General features: G+C 23.2%; 3 protein-coding genes across 18 annotated transcripts in view; 1 reads left to right on the top strand and 2 right to left on the bottom strand.

Annotated features, from left to right (window-relative positions):
• LOC122857705 (MAP7 domain-containing protein 2) overlaps positions 1–14495 on the top strand; it is an 87162-nt gene that overhangs the window by 23046 nt on the left and 49621 nt on the right. For all 14 annotated transcript variants that reach the window (XM_044160035.1, XM_044160031.1, XM_044160029.1 and 11 more), the window contains exon 2: positions 10194–10265. In XM_044160035.1, the coding sequence (XP_044015970.1) occupies positions 10194–10265 (72 nt within the window). The remainder of the gene's footprint in view (positions 1–10193; positions 10266–14495) is intronic.
• Positions 1018–3562, bottom strand: LOC122857710 (antichymotrypsin-2-like). 2 transcript variants are annotated; one of them, XM_044160038.1, is made up of 7 exons: positions 3458–3562; positions 3228–3379; positions 2963–3148; positions 2681–2891; positions 2193–2602; positions 1962–2100; positions 1018–1365 (listed from the first exon to the last, which is right to left on the bottom strand). In XM_044160038.1, exons 1-7 carry the CDS (start codon positions 3465–3467, stop codon positions 1232–1234), a joined length of 1242 nt encoding a protein of 413 aa, XP_044015973.1. In that variant the 5' UTR covers positions 3468–3562; the 3' UTR covers positions 1018–1231. The 2 variants fall into 2 exon arrangements, with proteins under 2 accessions (XP_044015973.1, XP_044015972.1); XM_044160037.1 differs by lacking the exon at positions 1018–1365 and adding an exon at positions 1477–1656.
• On the bottom strand, positions 4091–6312 carry LOC122857712 (antichymotrypsin-2-like). Of its 2 annotated transcripts, XM_044160041.1 has the most exons (8): positions 6203–6312; positions 5993–6117; positions 5716–5901; positions 5422–5632; positions 4944–5353; positions 4741–4879; positions 4509–4688; positions 4279–4383 (listed from the first exon to the last, which is right to left on the bottom strand). In XM_044160041.1, the coding sequence occupies exons 1-7, from the start codon at positions 6210–6212 to the stop codon at positions 4546–4548; spliced, it is 1224 nt and encodes a 407-aa protein (XP_044015976.1). In that variant the 5' UTR covers positions 6213–6312; the 3' UTR covers positions 4279–4383; positions 4509–4545. The 2 variants fall into 2 exon arrangements, with proteins under 2 accessions (XP_044015977.1, XP_044015976.1); XM_044160042.1 differs by lacking the exon at positions 4509–4688 and having other exon boundaries at positions 4091–4383.

Genomic DNA, 14495 nt, shown 5'->3' with positions numbered 1-14495 from the left:
ACAATATGATGATTCAAAAATATATTTATGTATACAAAAATAAAATTATACAGATTTTATTTTTTATTATTTACTTTTTCTATTTTTTTTTTATTTACTCTTATTGATTATCTTATTTATATGACATATGACATTTCACATTAGATAACTTTTGTATAATACATATAGAATTTTTTTTATTTTGTTTGAAATGAATAGTTTTATTTTATTTCTGCTGTGTCTGCTGTTAGCTTGTTGTTTTATCATCTCGTTGTTTATTCATCTGGTATCATTATTGTTTTTTTTTTTATTTTATATTATTATTATTTTTGACGAGTTATGTAATGTATGATTTTTCCATTTACATGGATTATTTTATTATTTTTTTTGAGGGGGGTAATCTTATCAGTCCCATAAATCTATTTGAGATATTATGAATAAAAAATAAAAAAAATTATTCGTTTTCTCGGAGATGTTTTATAGAGAAATATAAAATTTATATTTGTGTGTAATTAATATATAAAAAATATATTATTGACGTCATGAATTAACCACAAGTTTGTTATTTTTCTTAGCTAAAATAAAAATAGGATTGACAGAAAAAATTAAGTCGTTAAATAAACAGGCAATGTTGATTCTTTGTTTTTTATATATATATATATATATATATATGCAAGCTATTAAAAATATTGAATATTTATTTATTAATAACAATCGAGAATGATGTTTATTTATCAGCAAGTTTTTTTTCTTTCAAGTTTTACTGAGGAGATAATTATTATTCCAATAGTATACTATTGGAAATAAGTATACTATTGGATACTTAAATATAGTATTCTATAGAAAATTTAAAAAAATTATTGTAGACAGACAGAGATAATTTAATATCAACATTTTATATAATTTTAAGAGGCTCGTTTAATAAAAAAAAAATATTTTGATAAGTAATTCGTATGATAACATTGCGTTAAAAAAAATTTTTTTTTTTATTTTAGTTTAATTTTTTAAATGTGTTAATAATGAAAGATGAATTCAGTAATTTATTGTTTGAGTCATTTATTTATTTATTTATTTATTTATTTATTTATTTATTTATTTATTTAATTATTTATCTATTTATTTGTTTGTTTACAATCAAAATCATCAACATCATTCCTTTTTTTTCCAATAATTTTTCGAAAAAACTTATTAGTTTAAAAATTACAAAAAATTATTATTAAAAAAATAATTTGCGAATATATATTTTAGCTTTTTAATATTTCGGCAATTTGACATGTCCTTGGAAGAGAACAGTGTTGGTAGCTCGATGAATAATAGCATATATAAATGGTCTATTGACATTAAATTCAACTGGTACTTGTACTGATGTTGTACCAACTCCTCCAACTGAAACTCAAAATTAATAATTATTTCACACTGTTTGGTTTAAATGAAAAATTTTTAATTGCTAAAAAATTTTCATTTTATTGTCATTTATTAGTCAAAATAGCTTATTACATGAAACTGTCATTATAAATATACTTTGAACGTTTTTCTAATACGTAGGCAATTTGACATGTCCTTGAAAAAGAACAGTGTTAGTTGGGCGATGGATAATTGCATATAAAAATGGTCTATCGACGTTGAATTTAACTGGTTCTGGTGGTTGTGCCATTGCAAGTGCTCGAACACCTACAACTGGTACAAAAAAAAAAAAAAAAAAGTAATAAAAAAAATGTTGAAAAATAAATATACTTGTTTGTTTGACATAATGAAATACAGAAAATCTATATAGATTATATAAATATTTCAATATAATTTATCTCAAAAAAAAAAAAAAAAGGCTTGACGTGTTAGAACGGAAAATTTTTATATTTTTTGTATAAACAAAGCAATAAATGTCATTGTTGAAAATTGAAATAACGTTCTGACTCACGAAAATAAAGATAATAATTTTATACATTCCATATGTATAAAAAGTAATAATAATTAAAAATAATTACCTGTGACTGCAGCAGCTTTAGTGCCGTCTTCGTTGACAATTATGTATGCTTTCTGATAAACTTCACTGACTGTTAATGGTGGTCTTTTAGCTATACCCGTCAAATTAGCACTGTCACTAAATATGTTAGCCAATCCCATCTGAACAAAAAAAAAATAAATAAATAAGAATAACAATTGAATTTTTATTGAAGACAGAAAAAAAAAAAATATAAAATTAGTGATTGATTTACCTTAATGAGAACTGATTTGAGATTAATTAAATTTTCAATTTTAAATTTTGGAAAGCTCAATTGAACTAAAGAATTAAATCCAAGTTTTCGAATTTCTTCAAAGCTCGTATTACTTAATTTTTTCTCAGTTTCTTGAAGACCCCCGATATCATTTGGAAGAATAATAATCATACTAGTTGAATCATCGGCATTTGTACTGTTGTATTCTAATTCAACAAATCTAGCATTTAAATCTGGAATTTCTCCATAATTAAAACGGCTAGTTTTTTGCATCATTGAAACATTTACACTGTTACTTGCTGATGTGAAAAAACTTTGAGGAACTGTTGCTTTAGGATCAAATTTAACTTTCCAATTTCCTTTGAAGTAGACAGCATTGATAAGAAGCATTACTGCTTGTTCAACAGTATCTGAAATATCAATTTAAATTGTTTTTTTTATTTTTTTGCCATTAGGTAGATAATATAAATAATTTATTCAAGACTCACCTGGTGTAACAACATTTTTAATGAGATTATTAGTTTTAGCTTCAGCCCAAGCATTGATTGTGTTACTTGCAGCAACTGCATTAGAAAAATCAAGACTCTCAATTTCTGATCTATAATAATTTTTAATAATTTTTTTAAATTCACTTTCTACTTCAAATCCATTTCTCAAATATATTTTATTTGCCAATGTAAGATTAACTTTTTTAAAACTCTGTAAATTTTAAATTTCAATTTTATTCAAATATTATTTAAACAATTTTTTTTTTTTTTAAATTTACTTACATTGAGAGTATCGATGAGTGATTGATAGCCATTTCGAGTGACTGCTTTATCACTTGGTAAATGTAATACTGAACGCAATTGTGTTTCTGTTTGACCACGTGCACCAACAGAAAGCATTGCCATGACCATTTGAAGACTCACTGGTGAACATATTAAATTCTCATTTATGTAGTTTGCTGAAATTGACTAAAAATTCATGTGACAAGTGTTAATTTAATTTTTCTATTTTATTATAATCATTTCAAATAATTAATGATTATCTTACCTGGAAAAAATTTTTTGTAAATACATTGCCACCAGTTGTGACTGCACGAAGATCAGCTTGTTTGTTGTCTTTACTTGGTTTAGTACCGCATGATGAAGAAGCCGCTATTTCACTTATAACCAATAGTAATTGTAAAATAACAACACGAAAAACTGAAAGAAAAAAAACATTTATTAAAAATTATTTAAATAGATTTTTATTTCTTTTTTTTCTTTCTTCTAATTACTCACAACAATTCATCGTGAATTACTTGCGCTGGATAAAATTATGAAACTAAGAATTTGTGTTTGAGCCGAGGTGAAAATTATCAGGCTATTTAATATAATAAATTTGTTTACAGAATCCCCACTTAGTTATTGCAAATACATATTTTCCTTAAGATAAGAAACAATGAATATTATCGTTAATTTTTCCTCTTGTCTTTATTTCCTCAATAATTATTTATAAATAATTAAAACATCAATTAAATTGAGACTGAAAAAAACATAAATTTATATACTTATTGTTTTATAAAAAAACAAAAATTTATTTTATTTATAAATTGTGTTGGTTTATTGAATAATTATATTCTTTGTAAATTTTATAACAGAAATATTTATGTGACAATTTAAAACAATTTAAAATATATAATGCAAAGTAGTTTTATATATTTGTGTTGTTCGTTTTTATCTTTGAATAAATAAGCTTGAACAATTTTTTTTTTCAAGTATATTTATCTAGTATTTGCATTACGCTAAAGTATTTATTATTTTTTTTTTTAAATATTATAAATCATTGAGTAATTTATTGTTTATCAGAAATTTTTTATTTAAACAAGTGATTGAGACAAATTAAAATATAAAACTGATAAATACAGACATGTCTAAAATGAATAAATAATTTTTTTTATTCAAAACATCTTTCATAAAGTTTGACAGAGAAAATAATTATATTATTCTAATAATTCTGTGATAAAAGTTATTACTTTAATAATTATAAAAAAATATAATTACAAGCATAATTTGCATATGTATTTTAGCTTTTTAATATTTGGGCAATTTGACATGTCCTTGGAAGAGAACAGTGTTGGTAGCACGATGAATAATAGCATATATAAATGGTCTATTGACATTAAATTCAACTGGTACTTGTACTGATGTTGTACCAACTCCTCCAACTGAAACAAAAAAAAAAAAAAACAAAATTAATAATTATTTCACACTGTTTGGTTTAAATGAAAAATTTTTAATTGCTAAAAAATTTTTATTTTATTGTCATTTATTAGTCAAAATAGCTTATTACATGAAACTGTCATTATAAATATACTTTGAACGTTTTTCTAATACGAAGGCAATTTGACATGTCCTTGAAAAAGAACAGTGTTAGTTGGACGATGGATAATTGCATATAAAAATGGTCTATCGACGTTGAATTTAACTGGTTCTGGTGGTGGTGCCGTTGCACGTGGTCCAACACCTACGACTTATAAAGACAAAAAATTAAATACGAGGTAATAAAAATTGAAAATAGTTACCTGTAACTGCAGCAGCTTCAGTGCCTTCCTCGTTGGCAAGTATGTATGCTTTTTGAAAAACTGCAGTTACTTTCAATGGTGGGCTTTTAGCTATACCCGTTAAATTAGCACCGCTACGAAACATGTCAGCCAATCCCAACTGAACAAAGAAATAAATTATTACCATTAGAAACAAAAAAAAAAATGTCAATATGTATTGATACCTTGATGAGAATTGGTTTAAAATCAATTAAATTTTCAATTTTAAATTTCGGAAGGCTCAATTTAACTTTAGAAGAACGTCCAGATTTTCGAATTGCTTCAATGCTCTTTTTATTCAAATTTTTCTCAGTTTCTTGAAGACCCTCAACATCATTTGGAAGAATAATAATCATACTCGTTGAATCATCGGCATTTGTACTGTTGTATACTAACTCAACAAATCTAGCTTTCAGTTCTGGAATTTGTCCATAATTAAAATTGCTAGTTAGATGCATCATTGAAACATTTACCAGGTTATTTTTTGATCTATAAAAACTTTGAGTATTTGTTTTTTTAGGATCAAATTTAGTATTCCAATTTCCTTTGAAGTAGACGGCATTGATAAGAAGCATTTCAGCTTTTCTAACAGTTTCTAAAATATCAATTTCAATTAATTATTTTTTATCATTATGTTAATAATAAAAAAAATTTAAGACTCACTTGGTGTAACAACATCTTTAATGAGATTATTAGTTTTAGATTCAGCCCAAGCATTGATTTTGTCACTTGCAGCATCAGCATTATTAAAATCAAGAACCTCAATTTCAGATCTAAAATAATTTGCAGTTATTTTTTGAAATTGACTTTCTACTTTAAATCCAATATTCAAATATATTTTGTTTGCCAATAGAAGTTTAACTTTTTTAAAACTCTGTAAATTTTAAATTTCAATTTTATTCAAATTCAAATATTTCAAATATTATTTAAAGATTTTTTTTTTTTAAATTAACTTACATTGAGAGTATCGATGAGTGATTGATAGCCTCTTTGAGTGACTTTTTTATCACTTGGTAAATGTAATACTGAACGCAATTGTGTTTCAGTTTGACCACGTGCACCAAAGTAAAGCATTGCCAAAACCATTTGAAGACTCACCGGTGAACATATTAAATTATCATGTATCTTGCTTGCTCCAACTGGCTAAAAATTCATGTGAAAAATTTTAATTTAATTATTCTAATTCATAATAATTATTTCTAATAATTATTTAATGATTTAATGATTATCTAACCGTGAATAAATTTGATGCAAACACATTGCCACCAGTTGTGACCGCGCGAAGATCACTATCCACCGATGAAGCTGGCAAAATTACACTTATAGCCAATAGTAATTGAAAAATAACAATACGAAATACTGAAAAAAAAAAAAACAAAAATACATATTAAAAATTTTTTCAAATACTAGATTACTTATTTATTTTATTTTTTGATTTACTTACGATGATTCATCTTGAAATACTTCTGCTGAATGAAAATATTAAATCGAGGAAATTTTTTCAAGTTGAGGTGAAAACTATCGGACTATTTAATATAACCAACTTGTTTACAAAATCCCCACTTAATTATTGGCTATCGCAATTATAAATTTTCCTCAAGATAAAAAACAATGAATATATTATTGATAATTGTCTTTTTTCTTTCATTTATCTGTTACTAATATATTGTTTGAAAATAATTAAACATTAATTGAATGAAGACTCTAACAAAAACATAAATATACATTTTGTATTATAAATTACAAAAATTTGTTTGTTTATATTTTTTCATACGTAATCCCAGCATATTTTTTTTTCATTCATTCTTAAATATATTATTGATGAAAAAAAAAATACATGTTCTAGCAATATTTATTTATCATGAAACGGAAAAAAGAAATAATTTATTGATTGTTTAAAAAATATTATCTTTAAATTAAAGGTAAAAAAAAAGCTGGAAATTGTTACCTTGAAATTAATTTATATAATTTTATTGACGTAATGTTTTTTCAATTATAATTACAGAAAATGCTTATCATTGACTGTTTTAGATATTTATTATTTTACAAAAAAATTAAGAAATAAAATAGAGAAAAAAATAAAAAAACAGATTTTAAAATAGTATTTGTTTTAACTTTTAATATTATCATGAACATGTCACTTGACCTCTATGCGTGAGTCAAAACATATTTTTTTTCCTTAATGGATTTTAAACATTTTATAATTTTTTAATAGCTTCAACAAATATTACATGTTTTTGACACGATTGTTTGTCTAGAAATTTAAATATAATTTAACATTCAAAACATAAATTTACAGTCAATATAAAATCTACAGGTGCAACTAAATTTATTCTACAAAATAAACGAATTTAAAACTTGACATACATATGATTTTTTACCTGCTAAAAAACATAAACAAATAAATATTTATTTCAGTTTTCGAAATTGTATATTTAAAAAAAAATATTTCAGTCTAATGTAAAGCTAAATTTTGCATTAATATTGTCAGTAAAATTATGTAGCTATTTATTTTTTAGTTATTCATTTAATTGCAATGAAAAAAAATTAAATAAAATCAGGTAAAAGCAGCATACTGTGGTTCCAGTATCGATCAGACACGTTGAAACTATATTTTGCTACCATCGCGACGCTCAATACTTGCGCCATCTTTTTCAGTCAAAAAAGTACAAAAAAATATTTCAAATTAATAATTTTATCATGTTAAAATTTAATCATTCCTCCAAGATTATTTTTGACGGGTCAAAAATCTTGTATCTCTAACATTTTAATGTGAAAAAAAAATAAAATTCTTGATAAAATTTTTAAATGATCGAGTAATCAAGTCAGAGGTTTCAATTTTTTTTCTTTTTTTTGTTACTACTTTTTATACGAATAATTACAAAGAATAAAATTTTAAAAAAAATAAAAAACGAACTATAAGATAATACGGAATGATCCGCGTTGCGAAACCCTAGTTGTTGGATGATCCCACAAGCGGTTCATTTAATTGAATTGGCTGTTTTAAAATGCTTAAATTCGATTAAACATTAATTTTTTTTTTTTTTTTACACACACTTCCATAATCTCAAGGAAAGCATATGTATTTGAATTCAAAATTCAGCTTCTTATCTCATATTGACCCCTCAAATATTTCATATTTATATTTTCTACACCATTTTTTTTTCCATCCCTCAAAAACAAAAAAAATGTAGAACAATAGTCAAGTTTTAATCAATATATTGATTTCCCTGTCATGTTACTTTTCAAACAACAAACAAGTGTATTTAAAAAAAAAAAATTTCTTGTATTTTTTACATAATGTAACTTCAAGTTTGTTTCACTTGTAAATTGCAGTAAAAAAAAATGAAATAACTATTTTTTTTAATGCTTAAATTAATAGTTTAAAAATATTATTAGGATAAATATTATTTCAAAATTATTTCAATAGTTTAAGAGAAAGTAGTAACAATAATATTGAATGATTATAATTTTTTTTTGTTTTGATAATAGAAAGCTAATTTTAAAAGAGTGTTAGAGGTGTTAATCAAAAGGATTATTAAATGATTATATTGTTGAATAGAGAATAATGTTATTTATAATAATATTAAAATTATTTTTAATGTTTTCCTTGGTCAATTAAAGCCGACATTTGCCAGTGCATCTAGTATAATTGGATAAAGTCGTTGTATGTCCAAGTGACAAGACAAGACTCGTTGGAGATATCAAGTTTACTATCTTTTATTATATTTTATAGTGTCTCCACTTGTTTGTGCCCCTTGGGAATAATTTTTTTTTCTTTCAATTTTCACATTCTTTAATTTTTATCTTTATGAGGTTTTTTTTAATTGCATTTTCTATACTGACCTATGATCTCTATCTCATGTAGCCATTAAAAAAAAAGAAAAGAAAATAATTTTTAATAAATCCTCATTATGAGAAAATTTTTAAAGATTTATTTATTTAATTTATTGGCTCTATGAATGAAGTTATTAAGAAATAAAAAAAATTCAATTTCAACTGTGATTTTTTGTGGAGACGTCGTGTGGGTCATTTATTTTTACCGGCTTCTTGACATGCCATTGACTAGACTCAAATCAGTCTGAAAAATTTTTATAAAATAAGCTCGACACTTTTACTCAATTTAAATTGAATAATTGACTATTTTCGACATCAATTTATTTTTGATTGAATTTATTTATTTTAAATTCATTGCTAAATTTTTTTTTCTCCTTTTATTATTTTAAATTAAAATTTTTTAAATGTAGTTGATGAAAAGATGAGAAACTTAGATATATACACATAAAGTTTGCAGAAATGAACCAGAATTTATTTGGAATTATGTGTTGAACAATTAATTTTTTTATTATTTTTAAACTTGCCCAGACAGAAAAATAAAAATAAATATTTCGACAGATAATCTAGAAATTTTTAAAAAAGGCTATAAAATTATTTTATTCGTAATAATAATATTATTGTTTCAAATAAATTTTAAAATTAAAAAAAAATCATTTAAAATTGAAATTTAATTATCCAAAAATTAGAAACAATATCTAGACACTTTATTTATTTATTTTTTCAATTTTAAAAATTTCCTAGATCATCAGACAAAAGTCGATCTATTAACAAATAGTCTGGCGGATTTTTAAAAATTATTCTTCGAATAATCTCATAATTATATTTCATTTGCAATTGTAGAAATGAATTAATGGTTATTGTTTTTGACTATTTAATTTAACGTTTGAAAAAAAAATAATTAATTCAAGTGTTTTAACATGTTTATCATGTTATTTGTCTGATAGAAGTAACGGTTCTATAATGTGTTGCTTCATGTGTCAACTTTTTTTCTCTTTACAACTTTATGAACCTCATTGAATCCTTATAGACTTTTAACTAGCCTATTTTGTTGTTTCTTTTTTCTTTTTTATACTTAACTAACAGGCAATCAATGTCTTGGTAATTTAATCCATGGTTAATCACGATTATTTAAATTTAATTCCTTTATTGATTTCATAATTTATTGCACTGCATTTTGTTTTTTTTTTTGTTGCATTTAACTAGCCTCTTGTTGCCAAAGCATTTACTCTTTATTTTTTAAATTCAAGTGTACTATAATTATAACTAAACAGTTTTATTGTTGATGCAAAATACAGCTTGATTACAAAATTTTTTTTCTCCACCAAAAAAAGAAAATAAAAAATTAATCTAAAAATTAAATAATTATATCTTTCATTTAATTTATTTAATTATAAACAAATCTATTTAAATTTATTTTTTTTTTCAAACAATATCGTCTACAGCATCGACAGTAGAATTGAAGGCATTTATTTTTTTCAGTCGATAACTTTTCAGCCTTGAGTAACTTGCAATCGGCAAAACAGAAATCTCTACTAACTTTTAAATAAATATAAATTTAAACAACATTATTAATGAATTTTATTTTTATTATTTTTCAGGTGATATTCCTGATCAAAATACTATGACGATGATTTCCAAAGACTGGCCAGATCGACTATCAGATAATCAAGGTAGGCAGCTTACAAGCTAAATAAAAAACTTGTTTAAAATAAATAAATTACACGTATCATAAATCATTCAAACTGTCACAAAATTAGAATAAAAAAAAACCCATTTAATTCAATATTAAATTAATGATTATCACTTAAAAATTATCGACTTATCCAACTATCCAAGTTGATGTACTCGTGTAGGAAGAAGAAGTCTGGTCGTTTGGCGTCTCGTTAATTATCTGAATCTGTTTGAAATTAGATGCAATTAAGGTCATCATGGTATGACCAATACTGCATCATGCGTGCACTTTCCCTTACTAATATTTTTTCTCAGCTATCAATTTAAACGAGCATATTAACAATATACGTATTGTTTAATAAATAATAAAAAGCGAAAAAGAAAAAAAAATAAAAATACAAAACAAATTAGGACAGCATGTTTTTATTATTTAAAAAAAAAAAATTGAAACATACCTCGTGAATAAAATATAAAAGTTGCCAATCATGGTGATTGAAAATCTTGCCGATAATGATGATGATGATGATGATGATGATGAGCATATAATCGGGGGGCCTTATGTAGCCCTTTCCGCGGGGGCTCATAAAAATACTCCAAAAAATATTATATATAAATTTGTAACGGTATAACCACTCAAGTATTTTGCTGATATATTAAAATAAAAAAGGGTTCAACTTGTGTGTTTCTTGAAATATATGATGATGATGAAGCTTCTGAAGTAGGCCGTTCAAGTTTGAAGCAATCAATTGCATAACTCGGTCCAATTGACATTGTTGTCTTGACTCTTGTTGGTGTGTCGATTAGTCCCAGATGTATTATACACTTTTTCTCAGAATAAAATGTGAAATAAAAAATATATTTTAAATAACAATAAAAATTGCTAAACAAGTGTGTACCACTAGCACAGAGAGAAAATACTTTTCAATAGATTTTATACCGTTAAAATTATTTTTTTTTTTTTTACTTTTTTACGGTACCGCATTTTATTTAGTATATACTTTGCAAAATGCATCGTATTTTTTTGCAATTATTTCATGTAAAATATTCTAATTGGTTAAAATAATTTTTTAAAATTTCTTTGGTTATATTTTTAAAACAAATTAAATACTTGTTATTTTTGTAATTTAAAATTTAATTTTTTTAATGATTTTTTATCATTTAAAATATATTAATAAATTATTATTATTATTTAATGTAAAATTAAATATTTTTTATTAGTACTTTTAATTTGCAAAAATATATATCGAGTTGTTTTTTTTTTGATTTATTTTTTCGTTGTAAAGGATTTAAATTAAATTTTGTTGCTAATTTTTTATGTTAATATTCACACTGTGATCATTAAATTTTTTATTATTAGTAAAAGAAATTTTTTTTTTCTTCATACTTGAATAAATTTATGCAATTATTTATTTTATTATTTTTTCAATATAACCGTTATTATTATATTTATATTCTTTGTCTATATTTTGTAAAATTCGTTACGATATTTTGCAAGTACTTTCCCGAGAATAAATCGCAACAGAGTGATTCGTGCTATAATGAAAAATAAAAAATAAAAAATATTCTATTATATGGCCACACACGTGTGGCATGCATAGCTCATCAAAATGACGAGAAGAAAACTTTCCATGAGTCGTTAAATATGCCTAGATTAAATGTACTTAGACATTTTATTTGTAAAATTATTTATTTTTTTCTTCTACTTATCCCAGTGAAATTACACATTAATTTATGATTGAGGTTGATTATCATTTTGTCAGTTTCCACAGTACATTTATTGTCGATCATTTTTAAAATTTATTTTTTATTTTTCAAATAAAAAAATAAAATATCTAGTTCTAGATAATTAAAATTTATTATATTTTTTTTTTATTTATTTTTAAATCTCAATTCAGCATCGATTTACCTGATGGAAAAAATTATTATTATATTTTTTTTTTGCTATAGAAAATGTTCAAGTGTCGGAGAAGTTGAATCGATATTTACCAGTTCTCTTGAAACAAGTTAAATCAAATCTAGATTGTAAAATAAGGAAAAAAAAAAATAATTAATTTTCCCTGTCTAAGATTATAATTTTTTTTTTTTACTATCAGCTCGTTGCGATAATAGCCGACAAATATCTAACGAAGAAAGTTCTAATTAATGAAAAAAAGAAGTTAAAGATTTTTAAAAATAAAAATTGGTAAAAAGAAACTTTCTTGTTCATTGATTATAAAAATAGTATTATTTTGTTTACTCGGCTGATTTTTATCAATTTTCTATATCAATATTGTGGCGATTATGTTATTTATTTTTTAACCCTAATAAAATGAACCATAACGAAATATAAATGTATCTATATTTTAACACAAAGATTAAAGACAAAAGTTGTAGGAAAAAAATATATAATGAAAAATTAATAATAAAACCGGAAACACAGGTTATTATATTTTCTCTTTTCATGTTCTAAACATTATTATTTGTTTTTTTTTTTAAACAAAAATTAAACATAAAATATGTTTGTATATTATTATATTTATTTTTTTATATATTAAATCTTAGTAAAATATGTGTGGCAAAGTGTTTATCTCACTTTTACATACCCTTTGAAATATCAACGCGTTCTGGAGAATCGTCCAAGCGTAGTAAAAATTGACCTACATATAGCTATTATTTCCGTGGCATTGAATAATCGTTTGTCGATAAAAATAACACTGTGGTTAAACTATACAAGAATACCCAAGAAATTGATCATCAAAGAAAGAAAAAAATATTAAATTAAATTAGATTTAAACAAAAAAAAACTAAAATAAAAATATATTTTTCTCATTGATATTGGAGTAACAGTATAATCCATTAGACAACAATGCATTCATAAAAAAGATATATATTTAATTTGCCTTTTTGAAAGTTTTGTCGGTGAAAGAGCATAAATTTGTTTGTAAATTTTTATTAACATTGATAAGCCTCATTTGAATTTGATTAAGCCAATTGGTCAATTTGTTATTTGTTATTATTTTTGCTTACATAAATTTATCATATAAATTATACAAAAAAAAATTAATTAACAATGACAATTTTATAATTGTGGATTGGTTGTTTAATGATTGTTTTATTTAGTTTTTATCATGAGGGGATTTAATAATTGTCCAGGTCAGTGATGCCACACTTTGCGTGACTTTATTATGCAACTTTTATTTTTATTTTTTGGTTTCTTTTGTGAGGAATATATACTAGCCACCCTTTCGTGCTAATTACTCATTGTATTAACAAAATGATATATCAACAAAGATGACGATAACAATTAGTCAATTATTTATTTTCATTCTCATCAAACTTGTAAATTAATCTCTTGAATTTTTATTTTTTTTTTTTGTTAATTATTACATATTTTTTGTTAAAAAAAAACACTAAAATTAAAAAATAGAATATAAAAATTTCTTGCGTGATAAAGTCTACTTTATATATCATTTTTTTTATCACCTATATTTTTATTTTTTTTTTTGTTTTAATTTTATGTTACATGAATTTAAAAAAAAAAATTTTTTCACCATAATAAAAGTTGGTGAAATAAAAATATAAAATTTATATAACAAAAAAAAATGTTTGTTATAAAAATTTTAACTCAAATATAAAAATAAAAATTTTATTAATTATATTTTTTTTATTACAAATAATATTAATGTTTTTTATTTTGATTTTCTTGTCTCACTTTTAGTGATTTTATTTGATGAAAGAAAGTTGTTAATTAGATTGTATGAGTGATGGATATTTAATATTCTTTTAACATTATGAAATAAATATATTTTTATAATTAAAATTTGTTAACTTGTTTCATATTAAAATGATCAATCTATCATGTATCTTTTGTTGGATCATTAATTTCATCCTTTCATAAAATCTAATCATTCATGATAATCGTCTCCGCCCATTATGATGAAGAAAAAAATTAACTATCGTTGATTATATTATGATTAAATTGAAGAATTCTTCTTGTTATTGCAATATATTTATTACGATACAACTATGATTATAAATTTTATTTTTTTTTTTAAATTATTTATATATTAATAGTGGATATTGGCTATCAGAAAGTTTTCTATCTCATACACATTTTCATATCTCATAAATGAGTATAAATATTTATTAATATTTTTACAACATTGATTATTTATTGTAGTGTTAGAAATATAAACAAAAAAAAAAAACATATTCAGGATGTTTAAATGCAATTTCACTGTTAAAGGGGT

The sequence above is a fragment of the Aphidius gifuensis genome, linkage group LG5, assembly GCF_014905175.1.
Source record: "Aphidius gifuensis isolate YNYX2018 linkage group LG5, ASM1490517v1, whole genome shotgun sequence".
Taxonomy (NCBI): domain Eukaryota; kingdom Metazoa; phylum Arthropoda; class Insecta; order Hymenoptera; family Braconidae; genus Aphidius; species Aphidius gifuensis.
The sequence above is the reverse complement of the archived record's forward strand: the minus strand, read 5'-3'. Positions and strand labels throughout refer to the sequence as shown.

Coding starts and splice junctions, on each gene's coding strand:
- LOC122857710 (XM_044160037.1), bottom strand. Junction 2,603..2,680: donor TAAAAATGTTGTTACACCAG/GTGAGTCTTGAA, acceptor TTGATATTTCAG/ATACTGTTGAACAAGCAGTA. Junction 1,657..1,961: donor TAAAGCTGCTGCAGTCACAG/GTAATTATTTTT, acceptor TTTTTGTACCAG/TTGTAGGTGTTCGAGCACTT.
- LOC122857712 (XM_044160041.1), bottom strand. Junction 5,633..5,715: donor CACTCATCGATACTCTCAAT/GTAAGTTAATTT, acceptor TAAAATTTACAG/AGTTTTAAAAAAGTTAAACT. Junction 4,880..4,943: donor TTAAACCAATTCTCATCAAG/GTATCAATACAT, acceptor TTCTTTGTTCAG/TTGGGATTGGCTGACATGTT.